At 51.9% G+C, this 25,016-nt stretch overlaps 3 protein-coding genes across 4 annotated transcripts in view; all 3 read left to right on the forward strand.

Moving 5' to 3' along the window:
• The window catches only part of SPATA13 (spermatogenesis associated 13), a 60,820-nt gene extending 55,255 nt beyond the window's left edge, over positions 1–5,565 (forward strand). For both annotated transcript variants that reach the window (XM_040266779.1, XM_040266782.1), the window contains 2 exons: positions 539–613; positions 1,926–5,565. In XM_040266779.1, the coding sequence (XP_040122713.1) occupies positions 539–613; positions 1,926–2,101 (251 nt within the window). In that variant the 3' untranslated portion in view covers positions 2,102–5,565. The remainder of the gene's footprint in view (positions 1–538; positions 614–1,925) is intronic.
• Positions 5,566–7,417: 1,852 nt separating this feature from the next.
• C1QTNF9 (C1q and TNF related 9) lies at positions 7,418–15,476 on the forward strand. The gene is made up of 5 exons (XM_040266783.1): positions 7,418–7,502; positions 7,612–7,718; positions 12,050–12,231; positions 13,129–13,191; positions 14,523–15,476. Exons 3-5 carry the CDS (start codon positions 12,066–12,068, stop codon positions 15,293–15,295), a joined length of 1,002 nt encoding a protein of 333 aa, XP_040122717.1. The 5' UTR covers positions 7,418–7,502; positions 7,612–7,718; positions 12,050–12,065; the 3' UTR covers positions 15,296–15,476.
• Positions 15,477–22,506: 7,030 nt separating this feature from the next.
• LOC120882949 (mitochondrial intermediate peptidase) overlaps positions 22,507–25,016 on the forward strand; it is a 79,417-nt gene continuing 76,907 nt past the window's right edge. The window contains exon 1 of the mRNA XM_040266784.1: positions 22,507–22,689. Within this exon, the coding sequence (XP_040122718.1) occupies positions 22,552–22,689 (138 nt within the window). The 5' untranslated portion in view covers positions 22,507–22,551. The remainder of the gene's footprint in view (positions 22,690–25,016) is intronic.

Below are 25,016 nucleotides of genomic sequence, written 5' to 3' on the forward strand. Positions count from 1 at the left end.
GAAGGTAAAGGGGGTCCTGGCAGTGGGTCCAGGCCAGCCAGCTGCACAGGCAGAGCCCAGGTCTCTGTCCTCAGGGTGGAGAGTCTGCCCAGAACAGCACAGCCACCCGGCCCTGCTCAGTTTTGCCCTTGGCCCTTGTCCATGTGGTCTGCAGTAGGGGTGCAGGAGCCAGCACCCCTGGCTCAGTTGTCACCTCTGCTTGGGGTGAAGCCAAGCTTTCACAGGTCCTGTGGCTTGGCCTCCCCCAACACCCTCCTTGTGGGGGGACAGTGAGGGAGGCCCTGTGTGTCTGTCCATCTGGGTTTACACAAGTGGTCGCTCTGCACGGGGTCCCAGTGTGGGAAATGGTGGTGTGGCCGTCCAGGTGATAGCCCTCCTCCTTGTCTACCCTCTTCGGCCCCTTCTGCCTCCTTAACAGTTGAGGCTCTCTGCTTTGGTTGTAGAGAGGGCCTCAGGGTTAACATGGGTTTGGTGCAGGTTATATCCTGAAATGTCTTCATGAGTTTTGAATACATACCACATTTGTGTCTAAATCCAGGAATGGAAATTTCAGAAAGTCAGAAGAAACTCGCCATGTTAAATGCTCAAAAGGCAGCACACGGAAAGTCAAAAGGTGAGTTTCGCAGACGGTTTCGTCTCCTCAGTGTGTGTCAGTGTTGGAATTAAAATGGGGAGAAATGCCCAAGGTTGTGACGTGTGACCCACTCTGAGTGGAGGAGACAAGTGTGAGTTAAAAAGAATGCCAGATGAAAGCAACGAACAGTTTAAAACCACCCGCATTTGGTTCTGAACGGACTTCAGTGCGTACTCGCATGTGCAGAGGCGTCTGTAAGATGGCTTAACTTGGGGCGGGGGGCTTGTAGGCCCCCAGCTCTGCCCCCTGAGCCTTCAGGGGCATGGGTGGCAAAAGAGGGATTCTCCACAGGGCAGTCAGCTGGGGAGCGCTAAGGTTTCCCGGGTCGCCCGGCGTGCCCCTTCCCTGAGTTCCCTCATGTCGTTCTCTCTCTCCTGTCGGGGGACAAGGGAGGCCTGTGGACAGAGCCCGTCTTCCAGAAGCCCTGCTCTGTCCTCCTCTCCTGCTGACCATCACAGTCAGCTTGTGGTCTTGTAGCTGATTTATTACACCTCAGCTCAGTTGGTAAAGAATCCGCCTGCAAGGCAGGAGACCCCGGTTAGATTCCTGGGTGGGGAAGATCTGCTGGGGAAGGGATAGGCTACCCACTCCAGTGTTCCTGGGCTTCCCTTGTGGCTCAGCTGGTAAAGAATCTGCCTGCAGTGTGGGTGACCTGGGTTCGATCCCTGGGTTGGGAAGATACCTTGGAGAAGGGAACGGCTACCCACTCCATTATTCGGACCTGGAGAATTCCATGGACTGTATCGTCTACTGGGTTGCAAAGAGTCGGACACGACTAAGCGACTTTGCCTTCACTTCACTTCCTACCACCGGTGCGCAGGTTTAAAATGTGAGCTCTCAAGGAACAAACAGTTATGGTTATTTTGATGAGGCATTGGTGCCACCGATTCTAAGCATGTTACTTGGGTTCACCCAACTCTCATAACTCCCCCGGTGGGCACTGTACCCCCTGTCTCCGAGACTGGAAAACCGAGGCTCAGAGAAACCCAGTAACCCCTCCAGCCGGAGGTGAGCGGACGACGCTGGGCTCTCACCCAGCACGCCTCCCCGCCGCTCCCCCAACGCAGCGTCCACTTCCTGCCCCGCCAGTGCCGGGCTTCCGGGGACGGGGTTTAGGTGAGGCCTCGGGGAGGCCATCTGTGTCCGGCACGCAGCATCCTAGTGGGTTTGTTGGGCGGCCGTTGGGGTCCTCCTGGTAAACGTGACTAGAGGGCTGCTGGGGAGCGCGAGGGGCTCTTCCCTTTGGGCTGACCCGTGAGCTGAGTGGCTGTCCCTCTGCACCCAACCCCAGGCTACGGCGGCTGCCCCGCGGCGCCCCCGCTCCAGAGCCTGCGGCCGGTTCACCAGCGCCACATCACCGTGCCCAGCAGCCTGCCGCAGCAGCAGGTGTTCGCCCTGGCCGAGCCCAAGAGGAAGCCGTCGCTCTTCTGGCACACCTTCAACAAGTTCGCCCCCTTCAGGAAGTGATGGGGCCAGGGCCCAGGGACCCGGTGCTGAGAGGCCTCCCCGGGCCCCCGCTCCAGCCGAGGACAGGACCTGGCCCCGCCTGGGGAAGCAGAGGCCTGGCTGCCCGCTCGGGTTCCGAAGTTACGCTGGGCGGGGCCCCAGGAGCATCGCTGATGACGAGCTGGACCGAGGGCGCTGTGCTCCCGAGGAGCAGGAGGAGGGGGCTTGGGTCACTGGCCTTCCCGTCTTGAAGGGGCGGGCAGTGCTGGGGCTGTCCCTCTCCTCTAGTGTGAGGGAAGGGGTGTTGCAACCTCGCAGGGGTCCCGGGGTGCCTGGCGTCTTCCGAATCCACTTCTTCCATGTTTGGTGGTGGGGAGACCAGGGCAGGGTCTGCATGCAGTCCAGGGTCCGAGGTGCACAGAGACCTGTGTGCCCCAGAGACACCGAGGCTTTCAGGGAGTGGGGACCCGCTGCTCCCTGTGTACACAAGTCCCCTCCCGCATGCCACAGCCTGGGCAGAACCCTCGAACCTGCTCACACATACATTTGCAACAGAAAACCCGTTCCCCTTAGTTTGAGGATAAAGTGAACGTGCAGACGCAGCAGCTCCAAAAGCACCCGGTGCCTGTCCGTTTGTCCTTCCTGATGCAGCAACAGTGACACAGACGGCCCTTCTGCTGCTGCGAATTCAGGGGACTCCAGGGTCCCGCTTCCCCTACCTTCCTCCGTTTGTCACATGAACCCAAGCAGTAGTGCTAGCCGTGTGGTGATGCCCACGTCGACAGGTTTCTGAAGATGTGTTTTTTGTGAAAGAGACCTGACAAAACAGATCCAGGTCCAGAGAGAGCAGTCTTCTCCAGCGAGGCCCACGTGGCGGACACCTGTCAGCGGTCACCCCCCTGTCTTTGTCTCGTCGTAAATTTTGATGAAAATACTTGCAAAGGTGCCGGGAGGAGAGCTGCCCGTGCTTCTCCAGGCGGGGGTCCAGTCAGGCCCTGGCGTTGTCTGCTTGAGAATCTCCCTGTGATGTTGAAAGCACGGAAGTCCCTCTTTTCTACCAGGCCCCTCCTTGAGCATCAGCACACCTGTGCTGTCCTGACAGGGGATACCTGAGCCTCCAGGTGTGGTCCCAGAGCCGCCCCCCCAGAGAGGTGCTCCCTCTGAGCACCTTGGGCCCCGGATCCTGGATGAAGGCCCCTTCTGTGAGGGGGGCTTCCCGGGAGGTGCTGTGGCTCCTCGTGTGTGTGTATGTGTGTTTCCTTTTTGAATAGATGTCTCCGTTCTAGTTGCGTTTATATAACTGACCTTTTTTTACTAACAAGGCATAATATATTCTTCTCGTGGGGCCCCCAGCAGAAACTGTAGGCGCTCTGTGCTAAACAGAGTTGTGTGTGTATATGGCAGTTGTGGACAGTTGGGTTGCTTGTTTGTTTGTCTTTTTAATAAAAGAGAATTACTTTGAGGAAGTAAGGCAAATCAGTTTCTCATGTTATATTTCCAGTGAGGACTTGGCTCCAGTGCAGAAGCACCCAGCAGGCCCTCATCTCCCCTGACCTCCCCCAGTTCCCCCAGCTCCCCCACCCCGAGACCACGGGGACCAAGGGTTGGAGGTGCTGTTGGCAGCCCTGGTCTGTCTCCTGGCTGATCCCCGACTCCCTGCTCCCCTCTCTTCTTCCCCCTGGGGCTTCCCAATGAAGGAGCCATGAGTGCCCCAGGCTGCTCACCCCCCACCCCCCAGCCTCTCTGTACAAGCAGCGGCTGCTTGGTCAGATGTCCATCCCAGATGACTCCCGCTCGGGTTTCCAGGTGATCTGAAAAATCACTAAAATATGTTTAAAAGGATGTAGCATCCTTTGACCTCTTTAAATCTGTGTGTCTGCCTTCGGTTTATTAGCAGATGCCTGCAGAATAGATGGGCCGGGGTACTGTTTTCACATTTGCCAAACTTCCTTCTTGATTCCTTGTGTGTCCCACTTGGAGAGAAAGGGAGTCAAAACAAATAGCCTCCTGTCCAGATTGTGTATGGACTTCTCTGGAAATCTCACTCTCTCTGTCCTGCCATTTTTTTCTTTTTAAGCCTGCACTGCATAATATGGGTGGACCTGCCTGCCAGAAAGATAGAATAACATTGTGATAAATTTCACTTACTCTGTTACTCGAGTTAAAGTCTCTGCTAACTTTGTTGAAAGACCTGGGAAATGGCCTCAGGTCCGAAGCAGCGTTCTCGGTTTTGATGAAGTCTAAAATGTTGAACAGTCTTGCAATAGGTTGTGAGCTATCATAAAGCGGGATATCTCTAAACCCCTGGAGAAGTACCATCCTTGTCTTTGGCTTGCAAACTGGAAGAAGCAGCCGTGATTTGCCAGCCTCTTCCTGGGACTTGTGTGTTTGTTCTCAGCTGATCTGATCTTCACCCCTCTCCCCATCCAGCGGACCTGATGTTATTGGAAACATCTCCGTCGTCATCCCCCATCTGCCCACCCCCACCCCACTTCTGAATTTTGCCATGCCTTTTTATTCATACTACAGAGGCTGAGCTCCATGCCTGTTCAGAAAATCTCCCAGATCCTACATCGCTGCTGTCTAGACACAGAGCAAAAGTGCATTTAATACAAAACCTGTTTCACAACAGAAATGTTCGGTAGAAGCCACAACCCAGCACTTTATCAGTTGGGAATCTCTACAAGCCCAGCCTGCTGGTTCTCAACGCAGATCAACTCGGTTTCCCAGCTGGGACACGCAGCCCAACCACCTGAGCCAGGGAAGTCTGGGAGAAGAGAAACAAATGTGTCCCTCACCACTGAGTGCCAACAATTATGGATCAATGTGGCTTGCTGGCCAGGGATGCTGGGCACACGACAAGCTCAGACTGCCCCGAAGTTGTCCCCATAATAATCTTAACCTACAAATTGTCTTCCTGTTAAAATGTCACCTGGCTAATGCTGTTCTCAGGATGTATGCAACAAAGGTGGAATTGAAGAGACTCTGAAAATAACATGTAGAAAACATCTGATCTTGGAAAAAACCCGGAACTTAGAACACTGGATGCACATTCAGTGACAACAAACTTAACATTACCTTCTTTGTTGTTTATTAGGTATCCGGCACGAATTTATTTAGAAGATACTGTAACTATGATTTAACAATTGGTCTGTTGTTTTTTTTTTTTTGTAAATATCAACATCCATCATGTTTGACTTACTTAATTTTCAAGGCTTTCCAGGCCCTGTTCTTCAATTCCAACTCGTCAACATCAAGACGATGTTATCTGTCGAGGTCAAGTGACAGCTTCCCAACTGATGACGTAGCTGTTGTCAGCTGGCATGTGTTGTATAAGATTGCTTGTACGACAAGTATGTACTTTCGCTGAAGTTTTTGTAAAAAAAATTTTATTTACAATGCTATTTGAATGATTTCTTATAAATGCTGTGAATCTATATTTGTTGTTTTGTATCTGTATATTAAAGTTAATTTGTCAAACTGACTGTAGTAATGCGTTTGAGTGTGTGTTTGTTGCCTGGTGTGTGTGTGGGTTGTGGGTGTATTATGTACGTATGTATGGTGTATAGGTGAGTGTATGTGGGTGTGTAGAGTATGTGTGTGTTGTGTGAATGTATATGAGTGTGCATAGTGTGTGGGTATGTGTGTGGGAGGTGTGGGTGTGGGTGGTAGGGGTGTGTAGTGTGTGTATGAGTGGGTGTGTATAGTATATGGGGTGGGTGTGGGTGGTTGTGTGTTTGTGTGTGTGTGTGTATGCATGTGTGAATTTTTATGTGTGTGTGTATGCATTGCGTGTGTGTGTGTGTGTGTGTGTGTGTGTGTAGCATATTTAAGTGGAGAGTAAGTGTCTAGGAAGCTTTCTGGGATTTACAACTCATTCCCTGCCTGGATGCCAGTAGATTTCTTTTCAGCAAAATGTCACCATTAATGACCTGGTCAGACTCCTGGGTAAGTGTGGAAGAGAGGTCTCCGAGGGAACAGAGGAGCCCCTCGGCTTGGGGAAAAGCCCCAAACATTGAAAAGAGACTGGAGAAGCTAAGCCTGAGTGAGAAGGCCCGTTCTGGTTCCCAGGGGCAGGAGCCCTTCCCCAGAGAGGCTCGGCCAGCCATGTTCACTGAGCCAGGCCGGTGGGGAAATTAGGGAATTTCCCTTCTTAACAGCTCGGGAAAGTCAGCAAAGGCTCACTGTTGCTGTGGCGGTCACCAGGAAGGGGTCCCCACAGAGGTTGCCACTGACTCTATATCTGAACAGCCACCTGCCCCCACCTCCTTTGGATGGACTGAAAGAGGGGCTTATGCTCATGGGCTGGGGGTGTGGATTCGGAGGGTGGCACCAACAACACAGGAGGGCACCCATGGAGGGAGGAGCAGGCTGGGGGGCAGGGCTGTCCTCAGAGGAGTCCTGGGGAGTCGCCCAGCAAGTGAGTCACCCACCCACCCACTGGACACCAGAGGGGCAGCGAGACGGGTGCTTGTCCGTGGGGCATGTGGTCTGGAGCATCACTAGAATGCAGCACGTGTCCTGTGACATGGGAGCAAACGTCTGAGTTCTGGGAGAATTTCAGGGACCGCCCCTTTCCTGGGAGGTTGGGGCAGGAGGCAGGCCCCCAGCAGACCCCAAAGGGGAGCCTTCAGAGCTGGTTGTCTCAGAAAGAGCATCAGGGCATTTGTTCTCTTGATGTTATTTTTAAGTCAGAAATCAACGTTAATAGACTGACGGGAAAAGAGAGGAATCAGTGATTATATGGGATTGGAAAAAAGGTTTCACCATGTTGTTCTTGGGGCTTCCCATAGACAGAGGAGTCTGGTGGGCTACAGCCCATGAAGCAACTTAGCATGCACACATGCATGTTCTTAGTGACGAGTGTGTGTGTGCATGGGTGTGGTGAAGAAGCGTTAATTGCTCAGTCATGTCTGACTCTTTGTGACCCCGTGGACTGTAGCCACCCAGGCTCCTCTGTCCATGGGATTCTCCAGGCAAGAATACTGGAGTGAGTTGCCATGCCCTCCTCCAGGGGATCTTCCCGACTCAGAGATGGAACCTGGGTCTCCTGCCCTGCAGGCAGAGTCTTTACCGCTGAGCCAGGAGGGAAGCCCATGTGTTGTGAAGAGGACAGGCGTTAAAGTCTTAGGCATACAAGTACCCACACTGACAAAAACTACACGGAGTAGGGGAGACCTAGATAAGCGATGTCACATTGAAGGGTCCGGGGTCTGAACGAGGCCTAACGGTACCATCTTCGGTTCAGTTCTGTTGGCTCAAAATTGACCCAAGGCCAGCTCAGAGCTGCACAAAGAAAGCAGAGGCACAAAGGTCTCTAAGGGGAGGAGGCTGCCAGGGATGCCCCCCTCCAGACCCACCCTGAAGCCACCTCGCCTTCTCTCAGTCAAAGAGGAGGAAAGAAGGAGCTCTGTCGGCTGAAGTAAGTGGTGTTATTGGACGATGGCGGACTCGAGCATTGCCTCAGTTTTTGAAGTTCTTCCAAGAGGTCTTGTGCTCATGAGTTCCCTCCCCTTCCTGCTGTTTTGCAGATCTATCCGCCAGGGGATTGCCTGGCAGGAAGGCGTGATTTTATTTAGTTTGCTTCTGATTCCTGGTTTGCAGAGCCCCTGGGTGCCGCCTGCAGCCCTGGGTGCAGGTAAGTGCCTTAAGACACAACTTCTTTGCATTCAGTTTAAGGCGTCGGAGTCAGAAAGCAGCTCTGGCATCACTGGTGTGTGATGGGTGTGCTTAATCACTCAGTCATGTCCGACTTTTGCGACCCCATGGACTGCAGCCCGCCAGGCTCCTCTGTCCATGGAGTTGTCCAGGCAAGAATACTGAAGTGGGTCGCCATTTCCTTCTCCAGGGGATCTTCTCAACCCAGGGATTGAACCCAGGTCTCCTGCACTGAAGGTGGATTCTTTACCCACTGAGCCATTGGGGAAGCCCACTTTTTGCAAAGTAGGTAGATGTCTACAGAGTTTGGGGTGAGAAAGGAGTAAGCCAGTTCCAAATATACTCTGAAGAGGCTACATAGGAGATAGAAGCAGATTTTGAAATCTTTCTGCTAGAACTCTGCAGACTATCTGGGAGGGTGGTGAAACCCTAGAATAAATCGCGAGACCTGTCTAGGGAGCTTTCTAGAGAAGCTTGGATTACTTTTCACAAATGTTAATGTGGACATTCTTAGATTCCTGGCAGTACTAACTTACCCAGGGTAAGGGTAACAAGGTCCTCAACATGTGTTGAAGAAGAAATACATATGTACAAAGTATAGAGAAAGTGAGGAAAATGTCTTCAGTGATGGCAAGTTGGAGGTTTAGGTTCTTGGGCAGTCATGTCTGGGGTGACTCTGGGCTCACGCACCCCTTGTGTTCTGTGCAGCCTTCAAAGGCTGGAGGTTTAGAGACCCAGGGAAGATTGCTCTGCTGGGTTCTGGCCGATCTTCATTAAGTCTTCCTATTTGGAGAAGTAGGAACCTTGAGAAGTGGAAACCCTTAACCTTGGCCGTGGACCAGGGACATCATGTCCTTGGAGAATAGTAATCAGGGTGTGCCCTGAGTGACCTTTTGTAAAGCAGTTCAGTAGTGAAGGAGAATATAGATCAAACATAGGAGAAACTACCCAGAAACAAGAACCAATTTTACTTGGTTCTAAAAGACAGTAACTCCAAAAGCGTTTGCAGTCTGTAACCCTTTGTCCCTAGCTGTTTCCGTATGTTAGGGTTAAGGGCTCACAGGGGCTTCCCAGGGGCCCTCCTCCCCCCCATGGACTTGACATTCAGCAGGAGGACTGTGTCCACTCCCTGTGCGTCCACACTGGCATTATTGATACACTGCCGTCCCCGCTGTCAGAGGTTTATTGTATCACCTGAAGGGTTTCCAAACCAGTGTATCCTTAGCAGCTCTGTGGGCTCAGTGACTACAGGCGTCGAGCCCTACCCACTTTGGGTGGGCGCCCATACCTTTGACAGCGGAAGCCTTGCATTGCTTGTGACGTAGGCTTGGGTGCGGGTAAGAGACCCCACATGACAGGCTCCGGCAAGTGAGCAGAACATGCAGGTCTCGCCCGTGTCACCAACAGGCCGGGAGGGCAGGGTGGCCTGCGCTGTCATCAGGGACCAGGATTTCTTGTCCCCAGGGAGCTGCCCTCCTTCAGTGGGTCCATGACGGCACACAAAGGGGGGGGCACTTCTTCCTGGGAAGGTCGTGGTCCACACGGTGCCTGTGTTGGTTTCACCCACTTCCCAGCAGCCACAGTCTAGTTTCACGGTGGACCTAGGCTTCGAGGAAGCTGGGTCATGAGTCTGTCGTGGGCTGCCACATGCTAGCTAGAGTTTCTGTCACCATTGGCGACGGGGAGCAGGGGCGTTAGGCTAGAGCCTCCACTGAAAGCACCCACAAGGATTAGGCTCAACATCCAGCTTCCTACCTGTGAAGATTCGCACATAGTTAGAACCAGGATAATGTCCATTCATTCAATCACACAACAAATCCTGGACTATGATATGCGGAAAATAAGAAAGTGTAAAGAGGCAGCTGCTGTCTTCAGTATGCCCTTACCTGCAAGTGCTGCCTGGCCAGGGGCTGTGTGGAGAATGGGTGGGGGAGGGGGGAGAGCTAGCGAAGACAAGAGGGGGCGGGGGAGCGCCGCAGGCCACCCGCCCGCCCGCCAGGCGGGGCGCGCCGTCCTAGCTCCAGCACCTTCTACCCAAACACGGGACTCGGGAGTTAAACCTTGCAACTGAGGAGCCAGCCCGAGGCTTTGTGAGAAACACCCATGTAACTTTTTAGTTTGAAAAAATAACCCACGAATATGATTTCTCCTCTATGCCTTGTACAAACCCTCCTGTCCATCTTCTAAGCACTTTTTCTTTAGAGACAGTGCCGCCCCTTATCTCGATGCTCATCTGGGGGCAAAGGTGCTCCTTTATTCACACCTGGCACTTCTGCTCACGTCAGGTGTTCGAGAGCCCAGAAGAGACTCCCAGAAAGGTGCCCATTTGCTTACATCTCAGCTCCTCTCTGGCCGGAGAGCAGCGTGCAGCTTATCCCAGCTTGACACTTTATGAGCTCACGGTCTGTTTTATTATTGGAATAATTGTGATGCACATTTTGAAAAAAAATTAAAAGGGAGAAATACAGACCCCTACAGAGGCTGGTGTGTGCAGTTTAGATTTGACTGCAACCAGCCACTTTTGAGTTAAACAGAAGAGGAAGGTGTAGATTATTTATGGAAATTGGCTCTGAGAAAACTCATCTGGATTTCCTGAAAGGGCGTAAGTTTGTGACTTCAGAGGGAAACATCCGCCTTTCCTTTTCCGAAAATACTTTTCTTTGCATCGAACTGGGCCTTGAGACACGTAGCAGTTCCATCAGGTGGCGATGTAATCCTTTGTGTCACAGTCTGGCTGAGTTTAGAAAATGTATGTCTACAAACAGTTTTATAGACACTGTAAAAAAGCCTTTTTTAAAAAAAGAAGCTTTTGGAACCACCCCCCCGCCCCATTCCAAAGCAGCCGTGTGCATTTGGATATACCTGCTTCTAATCTGTGTTACTACTCACACAGGCACACACTGTTGCATTGTGCTTCACAGATACCCCATTCTGTAACACATTAAAGGTTTGGGGGAACCCTGCATTGAGCATCAGCTCCTTTGGTGTCCCATTTTGGTACTTCTCACAATATTTCAAATGTCTTCATCACTATTTGTTATGATGATCTATGATCAGTGACCTTTGATGTTACTACTGCTACTTGCTGAAGGCTCAGGTGATGGTTAGCATTTTTCTGGAATTGGTGGGGAGGGCGCTTCCCTGGTGGTTCAGAGGGTAAAGAATCTGCCTGCACTGCAGGAGACCCAGGTTTGATCTCTGGGTTGGGAAGATCCCCTGGAGAAGGGAATGGGAACCCACTCCAGTATTCTTACCTGGAGAATCCCATGGACAGAGGAGCCTGGTGGGCTGCAGTCCATGAGGTCACAAAGAGTCAGACATACCTGAGTGACTCACTCTTTCACTGAAAATTAACCTATGTACACTTAATAGACCCCAGTATAGTGTAAACAGACTGGAGAGGCTGACAGGCTACAGTCCCTGGGGTTGCAAAGAGTCGGACATGACTGAGCGACCTATGGCTATAGTGTACACATAACTTTTATATGTACTGGGAGCCAAGAAATTTGTGTGACTCGGTTTTATTGTGATATCCACTTTATTGCAGTGGTTCTAGAACCAACCTTTCTCCTGTCTCTGAACTTGACTCCTCCCAGTACCTCCTGTAAGTGGAACCAAACAGTGTCTGCCCTGTGTGACTGGCTAAGGTCACTGAGCATGGTGTCCTCAAGGTTCATCACTGCTGTAACATGCCTCAGAGTTTCTCTCCTTTTTAAGGCTGAATCATGTCTGCTTTCTGCATGGACCGCGTTTTGTTCATGTGTCAGTGGACACTTGGGATGTTTCCACTTTTGGTGATTGTGGACCTCGCTGCTGTGAACGTGGGTATAGAAGTATCTGGGAAAGCCTCTGCTGTTGCCTCTTCTGTGTACACCCGGAAGTGGGGTTGCAGAGCAGAGGCTTATTCCATGTTTGCTTCACCAGTCAACATATGGTTTCACATGTGTTGGTTTCACAGCATGATCTTATTTTTTTGCAGCAGCCCCGAAAGGCAAGCATTCATCTCTTTTCTGGCTCCAAAAAGGGATTTGCCTAAAGCAAAACAGTCAACTGGAGTGTCTGCCCAAAGGGACTTGGTTAGCGGGGGTTTCCTGACCTGGGATGTGGCTCTTTCCTTGATTGCTCACCAGTAAGAGCTGCCCCGACCTGCCACATCCCTTCAAGGCTGTGTCCTTCTATTGTGGGTGGCTGGTCTTCTCCCGGCTCCCACCCTGACCCATCCTGACCCTTCTGTCCAAGCCTGACCACTGAGCAGAGCAGAGGCTGTGTCCGTGGCTGCTGTGACGAAAGCCTCTCCCTCTTTCCGTTCAGCCCTGTCAGCCGAGCCATGAGGATCTGGTGGCTCCTGCTTGCCTCTGGAGTCTGCATGGGGACGGTGAGCTCACAGGACACCTGCAGGCAGGGACACCCTGGTGTCCCCGGGAACCCTGGTCACAACGGACTGCCTGGGAGAGATGGACGAGACGGAGCAAAGGGCGACAAGGGGGACGCAGGTACCCACCAGCTGCGCCTGCAGCTGCCCTCCACTCCTTCCCACTTCCTGTTGCCTCCTCCATTCATTCACCGCCTGTGCACTCAGCACCAACCCGCTCACCTCTCTCCATCCATCCATCCATACCTCTCTCCATCGCCTAGAAGACACTGACAGAGAGCCTGCACCGGCCAGACCCAGCCTGGGTGTGGGGTACAGGGCAGCACAGGCCATCAGGACCCTGTCCTCATGGGCTTTCCCGCTGGGTGGGGCTGTGTGCCTGCCCGCCAGCATCTCCGGTACTGCGGGGCCATTTTCAGGAGCAAGTGACATCATGGATCTTTCTGCCTCGGGTGGCAGGTATGAGGGGTCTTTGACACCAGGGCCTGGAGAGATCTGATGGCTGGGTCTCTGGCAGGGAGCACCCAGCGTGGTGCTAACCTCATGGCCTCCTGTCCCAATGGTCTGCACAGCACGTTGACCACCACTCTAAGGCACTGGAGAGGTCCTTCCAGAACCCGCCCTTCCGTCCCCAGTAGTGTGATGTGAGCATGGTCCTCTGTGCTTTCACAGGAGGCTAGTAGACCTTCCAGTCCACTCCCCACGGAATGATGGAAAAGGGGCACAGGTGAGAAAGCCCCCTCACCCTCACCCAAGTCCTTGTCACGTGAGAAACACACGACCATCATCGTCAGCTGCGTGCCTGGGAAGCCCACCCGTCTACTTCCAGCCCGCTGCTCTGCCTACTCAGCATCCTTGCCGCTTGCCCCAAATGCCCTCACTCACCGCCACTCCCTCTGCCATGGGTCGTGTGTGAGGGGTCCAGGCTGGGGCTCCCTGGGACCCTCTATCGCTGACCCACACTCAGGAAACTGGAGCTGGAATTTTAACTCCTGCCTGTTTTCTCACTTTTCACCAGGAGAACCAGGACATCCCGGTGGCCCTGGGAAGGATGGGATGACCGGGGAGAAAGGAGAACCAGGTCAGACATGGCTTCCCACTTAGCTGCCCTTGTCCCAAGTGGTCAGTGATGTGGCAAGAAGTGTTAAGTGCTAACCAAGGACAAGTCCCTTATGGGGCTCTGAGAGTGACCCACAGGAAAGGCCACGCACTTCTTCTCTCCAGAAGCTCGCAGTTCAGTGCAGGGATGGGCGGACTTTCTGTGAAGGGCCACAGCGTCCCAGTCATGACCGCTCAGCTCTTCCGTCGTAGGGGAAAGCAGAGAAGAGGCCTCAGCACGCAGGGCTTTGTCCCGTGAAACTTGGATTGTACATGATTGTCACGAATCTCGGAACATGACTGGTGACCATTTAAAAACGCCCAGCATTCCTAGCTTGCGGGCTGTTCAAAAACAGTCTGGAGGGTGGAAGTGGCCCTTGGTCCGTGGTTTGCTGAAGCCTAATTCCGCGCTAAGGCCTGAGGAGGACGCGGGATTCTGACTCGGCGGCCCTGGAGGCGGGAGGGTGCTGATTGGGGGCGGGAGGGTGGTGATCACAGCCTCCTTGCCGCACTAGGTGGTTCTAGGGCCTTCCATGTGCTGACTCAACGGCCTATACAGGAGGCAGTTTATTATCCCAGGTTACAGGTGAGGAACCAGGTACAGGTGGGCGTCAGCTTGTGTGGAAGTGGTGGAGGCCAGCTGGATCCTGGCGTCTGATTCCAGAGCCATGCTTGCACTGCTGCTGCCCAGTCGGGCTCGGGTGCGAGAAGAGGGGGCGGCCAGGCTGGGGGCGGGGACAGGGGGAACCAGGACAGTGCGATGCATGTGGCAGAGCAGAGCTCGGGTGAGGGGCTTCTTGGGCGTCAGGTCATCAGTGGTGCCAGTCACCTCTGCTGGCGGTCTGGAGAACCTGCTGTCTGCGTTCTTCCCGCTTCCAAAGGAGCTCCCTGGGAGATGGGCAGAAAGCTGTCATTTCTTTTTCGGGCTGGCCATGTCCTGGGTCATGCAGGATCTTGGTTCTCCCAACCAGGGGGACCAGGGATTGAACCGTCGCCCCCTGCAGTGGAAGCGAGGAGTCTTAACCACTGGGCCTCCAGGGAAGACCCCCAAAGAAGAACTGTCATTTTAACATGAGCCCCAATGCTGATTTAGTCGATATTACCTGAGTTAGTGTTCTGGGCGCACTTGAACGTGTGCTGCATGTGCACGCGCGTGTGTGTATATCTTCACAATTGAGGAGTAAGTTAACTTTTGCACCCTGACCTCATACTAAGCCTAGGTGCTGCTTTACTTCATTCGTGTTCTCAATAATGTCTTCACAAGACAGAGCTTCACGAATCATCTCTTCCTCTGTTCTTTCTCTTCCTTCTCAGGGGCAGATGGACATGTGGAAGCGAAGGGCGTCAAAGGTGACCAGGGCTCGAGAGGACCCCCAGGGAAGCATGGGCCAAAGGGACTTGTGGGCCACCCAGGGGAGAAAGGCCTCACGGGAGAGACGGGCCCCCAGGGGCAGAAGGGGGAGAAGGGCGACGTGGGGCCCATGGGGCCAGAAGGGCCCGAGGGCAGCACCGGACCTTCAGGCCCAACTGGACTGCTCGGGCCCACAGGCCCCATCGGAAAGCCGGGTCCCAAGGGAGACGCTGGCCCCCTGGGGCCCCAGGGCGAGCCTGGAGTCCGCGGCCCAAGAGGCTGGAAAGGGGAGCGAGGAGAAAAGGGGAAAATTGGCGAGACACCCGCCTTGCCCAAAAGCGCCTTCACGGTGGGGCTCACGGTGCTGAGCAAGTTCCCTCCATCAGACACTCCCATCAAGTTCGACAGGATCCTGTACAACGAGTTTGGCCACTACGACGTGGCCACAGGCAAGTTCACCTGCCATGTGGCCGGTGTCTATTACTTCACCTACCACATCACCGTCTTCTCCAGGAACATCCAGGTATCTCTGGTCAAAAATGGGGCCAAAGTCCTGCACACCAAGGACGGTTACACAGGTTCCGAGGACCAGGCCTCGGGCGGCATCGTCCTGCCCCTGAAGCTGGGGGACGAGGTGTGGCTGCAGGTGACTGGAGGGGAGAGGTTCAACGGCTTGTTTGCTGACAAGGACGACGACACGACATTCACGGGCTTCCTGCTGTTCAGCGGCTCCTGACGGGTGTGGGGAGGGCAGCCTTCCCCCATTCACCGGGGTGGGTGGGGGGAAGACGTTATCTGATGATTTTACTCTATTAACTATGTCATCACTTTCATAACCATGAAAAGGTAAAAAGAGGAAAGTTCTCCCTAAAACTGATTCTACATCCCTCCAAGAGTAAATCTAAAAATACCTGCCATGTTTATTACAATTTATTTAATATTTCCCCTCATTCCCACGGTCCGGAGAATCCTCTGCTTGTGTGTTCCTTGTGGGAAGTGTTTTGATATCATTTTAGTGCTCAAAGGAGCCACAAGACTCCTTCAAGATTCAGGTGTGAATCATCCTGGGGCAAAATTCTTCTCACCTGTCAACTTGAGGAAGCAGATAAGAAGTTATCTTATACAGCAGTGGGCAGGGCCTGGGACAGCGGGTCCCATCCACCAGGGGCAAACAGGAAAGACAAGAAGGGTCCCGGGACCCAGCCAAGCCAAACCCAGCAGGGAAAATTCCATTAGTTTCTTCACTGTTTACCTTCTAAAATCTTTGAAAGAAGGGAGCAGAAGGAAAACTTACTGAACAGGGAGACCAGGCAGAGAGTTGGAAGTGGAGGGTGGTGATGTATATTCTAGTTAGTGCATGATGGGTAAAAGGGAAACCTACCTGCCAGGCCATAATGGACATTTCCTGTTCAGACAGGTACTGTCCACTTCCCTTCCTGCTGGTAAACGTATCCTGATATCTATGCTCAGGCCCCTCTTTCCAGCAGTGTAGACACTGGCGTCTGGGGTGCACACGAGGTACAGGCCTGGCAGCTCAGAACATTGCCTTCCTCAGTCCATGGTGGACCAACCTAAGATGGCGCTCAACCCAGCTAGAGCCAACGAGACACAGTCTGCCACACCGAAAGACTTGTGGAAAAACAGAAGAGGTCTCTTCCAGCTGAAGCCTGAGCTTTAGGTGGCAGCTGTCTTCTAATGCTTAGGGCCTGGGAACAAAGCCAGAGCTGGAGGTAACCCCGTCCTGATGACAAGGTTTAGGCCTGTAAGCCCCGCTGTCCTGAAAGCAGAGGTACCCCCGGATGGTCTCAGTATGTGAGTCAACAAACTCTGTTTGCTTAAACCAATTTGAGGCAGGTTGTGTTACTACTCAGAGAAGGCGATGGCACGCCACTCCAGTACTGTTCAGTTCAGTTCAGTTCAGTCGCTCAGTCGTGTCTGACTCTTTGCAACCCCATGAATTGCAGCATGCCAGGCCTCTGTGTCCATCACCATCTCCCGGAGTTCACTCAGACTCACGTCCATTGAGTCCGTGATGCCATCCAGCCATCTCATCCTGGGTTGTCCCCTTCTCCTCCTGCCCCCAATCTCTCCCAGCATCAGAGTCTTTTCCAATGAGTCAACTCTTCGCATGAGGTGTCCAAAACACTGGAGCTTCAGCTTTAGCATCATTCCTTCCAAAGAAATCCCAGGGCTGATCTCCTTCAGAATGGACTGGTTGGATCTCCTTGCAGTCCAAGGGACCCTCAAGACTCTTCTCCAACACCACAGTTCAAAAGCATCAATTCTTCAGTGCTCAGCCTTCTTCACAGTCCAACTCTCACATCCATACATGACCACAGGAAAAACCATAGCCTTGACTAGGCGGACCTTAGTTGGCAAAGTAATATCTCTGCTTTTGAATATACTATCTAGGTTGGTCATAACTTTTCTTCCAAGGAGTAAGCGTCTTTTAATTTCATGGCTGCAGTCACCATCTGCAGTGATTTTGGAGCCCCCCAAAATAAAGTCTGACACTGTTTCCACTGTTTCCCCATCTATTTCCCATGAAGTGATGGGACCAGATGCCATGATCTTCATTTTCTAAATGTTGAGCTTTAAGCCAACTTTTTCACTCTCCTCTTTCACTTTCATCAAGAGGCCTTTTAGCTCCTCTTCACTTTCTGCCATAAGGGTGGTGTCATCTGCATATCTGAGGTGATTGATATTTCTCCCGGCAATCTTGATTCCAGCTTGTGTTTCTTCCAGTCCAGCGTTTCTCATGATGTACTCTGCATAGAAGTTAAATAAGCAGGGTGGCAATATACAGCCTTGACGTACTCCTTTTCCTATTTGGAACCAGTCTGCTGTTCCATGTCCAGTTCTAACTGTTGCTTCCTGACCTGCACACAGATTTCTCAAGAGGCAGGTCAGGTGGTCTGGTATTCCCATCTCTTTAAGAATTTCCCACAGTTGATTGTGATCCACACAGTCAAAGGCTTTGGCATAGTCAATAAAGCAGAAATAGATGTTTTTCTGGAACTCTCTTGCTTTTTCAATGATGCAGCGGATGTTGGCAATTTGATCTCTGGTTCCTCTGCCTTTTCTAAAACCAGCTTGAACATCAGGGAGTTCAAGGTTCACGTATTGCTGAAGCCGGGCTTGGAGAATTTTGAGCATTACTTTACTAGCATGTGAGATGAGTGCAATTGTGGGGTAGTTAAAGCATTCTTTGGCATTGCCTTTCTTTGGGATTGGAATGAAAACTGACCTTTTCCAGTCCTGTGGCCACTGCTGAGTTTTCCAAATTTGCTGGCATATTGAGTGCAGCACTTTCACAGCATCATCTTTCAGGATTTGAAATAGCTCAACTGGAATTCCATCACCTCCACTAGCTTTGTTTGTAGTGATGCTTTCTAAGGCCCACTTGACTTCACATTCCAAGATGTCTGGCTCTAGATTAGTGATCACATCATCATGATTATCTGGGTCGTGAAGATCTTTTTGTACAGTTCTTCCGTGTATTCTTGCCACCTCTTCTTAATATCTTCTGCTTCTGTTAGGTCCAGACCATTTCTGTCCTTTATCGAGCCCATCTTTGCATGAAACGTTCCCTTGGTATCTCTAATTTTCTTGAAGAGATCTCTAGTCTTTCCCATTCTGTTGTTTTCCTCTATTTCTTTGCATTGATCGCTGAAGAAGGCTTTCTTATCTCTTCTTGCTATTCTTTGGAACTCTGCATTCAGATGCTTATATCTTTCCTTTTCTCCTTTGCTTTTCGCCTCTCTTCTTTTCACAGCTATTTGTAAGGCCTCCCTAGACAGCCATTTTGCTTTTTTGCATTTCTTTTTCATGGGGATGGTCTTGATCCCTGTCTCCTGTACAATGTCACGAACCTCATTCCATAGTTCATCAGGCACTCTATCTATCAGATCTAGACTCTTAAATTTATTTCTCACTTCCACTGTATAATCATAAGGGATTTGATTTAGGCCATGCCTGAATGGTCTAGTGGTTTTCCCTACTTTCTTCAATTTAAGTCTGAATTTGGCAATAAGGACTTCATGATCTGAGCCACAGTCAGCTCCTGGTCTTGTTTTTGTTGACTGTATAGAGCTTCTCCATCTTTGGCTGCAAAGAATATAATTAATCTGATTTTGGTGTTGACCATCTGGTGATGTCCATGTGGAAAATCCCATGGACAGAGGAGCCTGGTAGGCTGCGGTCCATGGGGTCACGAAGAGTCAGATACGACTGAGTGACTTCCCTTTCGCTTTTCACTTTCATGCATTGAGAAGGAAATGGCAACCCACTCCAGTATTCTTGCCTGGAGAATCCCAGGGACGGCAGAGCCTGTTGGGCTGCTGTCTATGGGGTCGCACAGAGTCGGACACGTCTGAAGTGACTTAGCAGCAGCAGCAGTGTTACTACTGCTGTTGTCTGAAAGAATCTCAAGTGGTCTCTGGTCCAAGGAGAGGGGGTGGCAGGATTATAGTGGAAACAACCCAAGACCAAGAATCGAGGTGTTGTTTCAGCCACAACAAAGGAGTTGGACTTGGGTGAGTTTTCAGCCCTTTTGTGATTCTGTCTCTGATCGTGAGATAGTGGTTGAACTGAATAACTGTGCATGGTCCCAGGACCCTTCTAAAAGGTTTAAATATACCTACATTAAATCCAGGCATTTACTGCTATTAGATGAGAGCAACTAATAAGCAAGAGATGGGCTTCCCAGGTGGCATTAGTGGTAACGAACCCACCTGCCAATGCAAGAGACATAAGAGAGGCAGGTTTGATCCCTGGGTCGGGAGGATACCCTGGAGGGGGTCATGGCAACCCACTCCAGTATTCGTGCCTGGAGAATCCCATGGATGGAGGAGCCTAGTGGGCTACAGTCCATGGGGTCGTAAAGAGTCAGACAAGACTGAAACAACTTAGCACAGACAGCAAGCAAGAGGGCGTAAGCCTGGTGCATATTTGAGCAACAGCACCTTCCAAACCGCAGCCTGGGGCATCGTTAGTTCTCTTGAGGAACTTACAGCCACTCCCGCCACATGCCAACCAAGCCAGTATGGTTGTGACAGTGTCTTCATTCCTCTGGAAAATGGGAATTTTCTGAATTATCACTACAAGCAGGCACACTGCTACAGATGAATTATTGAAAAATTACTTGGTGGTTTTGGAAAACTTTGGCAGTATACAGAAATCATTTCCATTTTGTTGTTATAACCCCATGGACTGCATTGCACCAGGCTTCCTTGTCCTTCATTATCTCCCAGAGTTTGCTCAGATTCATGTCCATTAAGTTGATGATGCTGTCCAACCATGTCATCCTGTCGTCCCCTTCTAATCTTGCCCTCAGTCTTTCCCAGCATCAGGGTCTTTTCCAGTGAGTCAGCTCTTCAAATCAGATGGCCAAAGTATTTGGGGCTTCAGCTGTGGATCTCTGCAGTTTTTACAAGTCTGACTCTGCCAGGTTCTCTGAGACACAACACACTTTGTAAATGCAGCCCAAGTCATCATGCTCTGAGGGTGTTTGCAGGCTTCAGTGTCTGCATTTAAAATGGTTTGTTACCTTTCTATAAAAACCATTCTGGACTCAAAAAAGGTTCTCAGACTTGAAACTCCTTTAAAAAATTATGACAAATAAGTACTTCTGTCAAAATATAGATAAATTTTTTTACATGACACATTTGACATGTGTGTAGGGTCCTGCCACGCAGACCGGAAATGTGGCCGCCCCAAGGACCAACCAGTCACAGACAGCGTAGTATTAATCACCATGGAGTAAGGACTTTCAGTTCAGTTCAGTCGCTCAGTCGTGTCCGACTCTTTGCAACCCCATGAATAGCAGCACGCCAGGCCTCCCTGTCCATCACCAACTCCTGAAGTCCACCCAAACCCATGTCCATCAAGTCGGTGATGCCATCCAACCATCTCATCCTCTGTTGTCCCCTTCTCCTCCTGCCTTCAATCTTTCCCAGCATTAGGGTCTTTTCAAATGCTCTTCATATCAGGTGGCCAGAGCACTGGAGTTTCAGCTTCAGCATCAGTCCTTCCAATGAACACCCAGGACTGATCTCCTTTAGGATGGACTGATTGGATCTTTCTTGCAGTCTAAGGGACTCTCAAGAGTCTTCTCCAACACCACAGTTCAAAAGCATCAATTCTTCGGCACTCAGCTTTCTTCACAGTCCAACTCTCACATCCATACATGACCACTGGAAAAACCATGGCCTTGACTAGACGGATCTCTGTTGGCAAAGTAACGTCTCTGCTTTTTAATATGCTATCTAGGTTGAGGTTAAAGCGTCTCCCTGCAATGCAGGAGACCCGGGTTCGATACCTTGGTTGGGAAGCTCCCCTGGAGATGGAAATGGCAACCCACTCCAGTATTCTTGCCTGGAGAATCCCATGGACAGAGGAGCCTGGCAGCTACAGTCCATGGGGTCACAAGTTGGACACGACTTAGTGACTAAACCACCACCACCACAGGTTGGTCATAACTTTCCTTCCAAGGAGTAAGCGTCTTTTAATTTCATGGCTGCAGTCACCATCTGCAGTGATTTTGGAGCCCCCCAAAATAAAGTCTGACACTGTTTCCCCATCTATTTGCCATGAAGTGATGGGACCGGATGCCATGATCTTAGTTTTCTGAATACTGAACTCCAGGAGATGGTGATGGACAGGGAAGCCTGGCATGCTGCGATTCATGGGGTCGCAAAGAGTCGGACATGACTGAGCCACTGTACTGAACTGAACTGAGCTTTAAGCCAACTTTTTCACTCTCCTCTTTCACTTTCATCAAGAGGCTCTTTAGTTCTTCAGTTTCTGCCATAATGGTGGTGGTATCTGCATATCTGAGGTTATTGATATTTCTCCCAGCAATCTTGATTCCAGCTTGTGCTTCCTCCAGCCCAGCGTTTCTTATGATGTACTCTGCATATAAGTTAAATAAGCAGGGTGACGATATACAGCCTTGACATACTCCTTTTCCTATTTGGAACCAGTCTGTTGTTCTATGTCCAGTTTTAACTGTTGTTTCCTGACCTGAATGGGGGATTTTAAATAACTTGAAATCTTTCATTAAAAAGCCTGCAGAAAATGAAATCACGCTTTGCCGCATATACACAAACGCAGAATCTGTAGGTAAGTTGTAGAGAACTGTGCAGGCCCTCCCAGGCACTTGCCTTAAGTCAATTTTAAATATCTTATCATTTTGATCACTAGGGCTTTTTCTCCCGACCAGGCTAAATTAAAACCAAACTCCGTTTAACACTAAGGCGTTGTTAGGATGGAATTTGGCCCTAGATTCTGGAACTTGAGAGAATGTTCTGGGGCTGCTCACAGCCCACAGGTGTTGGCAGGGCGGACTCTACTGCCACTGCACTCAGGTGAGACACGATGCCCCTCGGCCTGGTCCTCGGCTCAAGGCATCCTTCAGGCCTGAATGGAGCTGGTCTGGGCGTCCGGTCCTGCGCAAAGCCCAGGCGAGGCCGCAGCAGCAGGCTTGGGGCTGCCCTTGGGTAGGGTCATTCTTGTGGGCCGTCCAGGTGAGGCTCCCATCCTTCCATGGCCTCTGCCCCCCGCGGACACCGGGAGGGACCCTTCTGGCCCCAGCCCTCGCCCTCTCTGCCGCTGCCCTCCCGGCCCAGATCTCCGTCCGTTGGTATGTCGTCGATCTCCGTGAGTTCACGGTCAGCGGACCGAGGTCGGCCGACAGCTCTGGCCGCAAGGCTCGCACGTGCAGTGCAGCGCACGTGCAGCGCTCCTTCCTGGAGCGGAGGCCGACGGGTTTCGGTCCACTGTAAGGGCCCGCGCCGTGCCGGCCGCTCTCGCGGGTCCCCGGCCGCCGCCCGGCCTCGTGGCAGGGCGGGGCGTCTGCGGTGCCCACTCCCGGCGCGCGGTGGCGCTCCACGCGGCGGACGTCGGCGGGCGACGCTCTGGCCGTGCGGCCCCGGCCCTCCCGGAAGCGCGAGGTCACGTGGAGCGCGGGCGCTGCCCAGGAAACGCGGCGCGATGCTGTGCGCCCGGAGGCTGGGCGGCCTGCGGGCCGGGCTCCGCGTGCGGCGGGTCAGCACCCGCTGGTCCCCGGTGGGCGCCGCCTTCACCGTGCAGCCCCAGGGCCGCCGCCTGGACTGGTCCGGCGAGCGCGGGGTGAGCGGGGTCTGGGGGCGCGGGCGGCGGGGGTCGCCGGTCCGCGGTGACCTTGGGGTCCCCGCTCTGAGGCGCTGGTGCTGGGGGCGGCCCCGCGTGCGGGTCCGGCTCCTGCCCCCGCGGACCCCTGCCCACCCGGCCCCGCCCGGGTGAGGCGGGCCCGCCTGTGGTGTCACTACTCCGGGAGGGGCCTCGGTGGTCAGTGTCGCTAGTCTCCCCCTGATGCCCTCGTCAGTTCTGTTCAAAGCTCTGGCCTCTTCTTTTCCTGTAAAACGCGGGACTGGCCTCCGAGGCGGCGCTGCCCACCGCGGAGACCCTCCCCGTCGCCGGTCGCCGCCTTTTGGTTGTCCCGGCGGTCTGTCCGTCCGCACGCGCGCGGGATCTGGCGTGCCGCAGACACTCGTGATTGGATCCTCCTCTCTCCAAACTCACTTTGTCGCAGTCTGGTTGATGCACAGTGCGGTGTTACTCTCCGCTGCGCACCACAGTAGCTCAGCTCCTTTTTCACGTTCTCTTCCATTGTGCTTGTCGCAGGATGTTGAATGTGGCTCCCTGGGCTCTACAGGAGGACTTGCTGCTTGTCCATCACTTCTGTAACAGTCCGCAACCGCTGCTGGTCCCAACCAACCAACCTCCCTCCCCGCCCAACCACGGGCTCCTGACACTCACTGAGTTAATGACTGGATTGAGGGCGGAAGGAAAGGAAGCTTGGAAGGGACTCACCTGTGCCTGCTTTGCTTTGCATTTAGGGATTTTGCTCAGTTTACATTGTTACTTTTTTTTTTTTTCCCCATGATTATTTACTGTTGCTTCTCTTGGAAAGATGAATCAGGGATGTGGTTACAGTGGGCCTCATAATTGAGTTTTTCATATTTACCCCCCCAGTTTTTTTTGTTTTAAAACTACCGTTGAATGAAATTTGCTGCACAAGCTTCTTTGGGGGTAAATAACGCTGATATTGAGAATCAGCAGGACCTGTGGGTGCTGAGCAGAAAGGCATGAAGGGTTATGAAATAGAACTTCATCCACATGAAAGGTGGATGAAATAGAACTCTTTTTAGCTTTATTCATTTTTCTTTTATACATCATGATTTTAGGTGTTGATAGCAGATTTTCAAATATGTGAGTTGGCTTTTATTTCAAAAAAGAAACCTTAAGGCGTATGTAGGTTTTCAACATGGCCATAACTGATAGGCTGAGGTTCAGAATTCCTGAGAGGAGTGTGGGGCAGTGTGCTGAGAGGTGACAACAAACAGTCTGTAACTGAATCAGATTAGATCACTATAAAGACCAGAGAAGGCTTTGGCCCTGATTCTACTCTGCCCTTGTCTTTATTTTCTCCAACTCAATGTATTTTGAACAGAAGTTAACAGTCTCTTGCCTCCAGTCCTGCAGAAACTGTGGGCCTGACAGGCCTCAGTTTCACCTCTTCGTATTCCCTGCAGTTGGCAAGCATCTACACATCTGATCTGCACAGCTAAGCGTTTGGCTTGTTAGTTTGCCTGATTCCTGAGTTCTCACCTATGTCAGGCCCTGTGTTGGGTTGCTGGTTAAACTGATGGAAGAGCAGGGTTCCTAGTCCTGGTGCTGGCCTTCTGCAAAGAGACTTTCCAATGCAAGCTGCAGTCCACGTGCAGAGAAAGCGTAGGCTGTAGGGGTGCTTGGAGCACGTTCAAGTCCCATCTCTTGCACTTGTGACCTAGTGACCACAGACCTGTTCAGCCTCTGAGAGTGTTTCCTTATCTGTAAAAGGAGGGTGCTAGTTTGTGCCCTACGAGAGCCCCTGAAAGTCCATGGTGCACGTTTGGCATGCACTGCACGTGTAAGAAGTGCTTGTGGGTTCTGAGTGATAGAACACTGCCTTCCCGACTGTTGCAGCAAGTATGATGGAACCAGTGCAAGAAGACGGTCCCTCCCATTACATTAGTGATTTTTATCTTCAAGGTGTTGGGATGCTTGTGGAAAGTACAGTGTTTGCTGCCAGTTTCAGCCTGTGACTTGGTTTGGCATGCTTATTCGATCTTTTAAAGATATGTATGTGCTCAGTTGTCCGCTTGTGGTCCCTGTTGCATTGTCTGTGGAGTACTGGGTGCCGTGTCCTGGACCTCACTCAGTGCCCGGCAGGGTCCTGAGAATGGAGTCCCCTGATTCCTGGGTCCGAGCATCTATTAACCCCCTGGGTCCTGTGAAGACATTAGGCCAAGGAGGAGTGAGAACTTGACGAGGGTCACACAGCAGATGGTGGTTACAGTTGCCACCTGTTAAATTAATGCTTTCTGCGTGCAAGGCACTGCTAAAATGTTTTTTTTTAATGTGTGTCATGTAAT

This window comes from Oryx dammah, unplaced genomic scaffold (genome assembly GCF_014754425.2).
Source record: "Oryx dammah isolate SB20612 unplaced genomic scaffold, SCBI_Odam_1.1 HiC_scaffold_24, whole genome shotgun sequence".
Classification (NCBI taxonomy): Eukaryota; Metazoa; Chordata; class Mammalia; order Artiodactyla; family Bovidae; genus Oryx; species Oryx dammah.

Bases quoted from the DNA above. Each gene is read 5' to 3' on its own strand.
- C1QTNF9 (XM_040266783.1), top strand. From the start codon at position 12,066: ATGAGGATCTGGTGGCTCCTGCTTGCCTCTGGAGTCTGCATGGGGACG. The intron at 12,232-13,128 runs GTACCCACCAGC...ACTTTTCACCAG, and splicing joins GGGCGACAAGGGGGACGCAG to GAGAACCAGGACATCCCGGT. The intron at 13,192-14,522 runs GTCAGACATGGC...CTTCCTTCTCAG, and splicing joins CGGGGAGAAAGGAGAACCAG to GGGCAGATGGACATGTGGAA.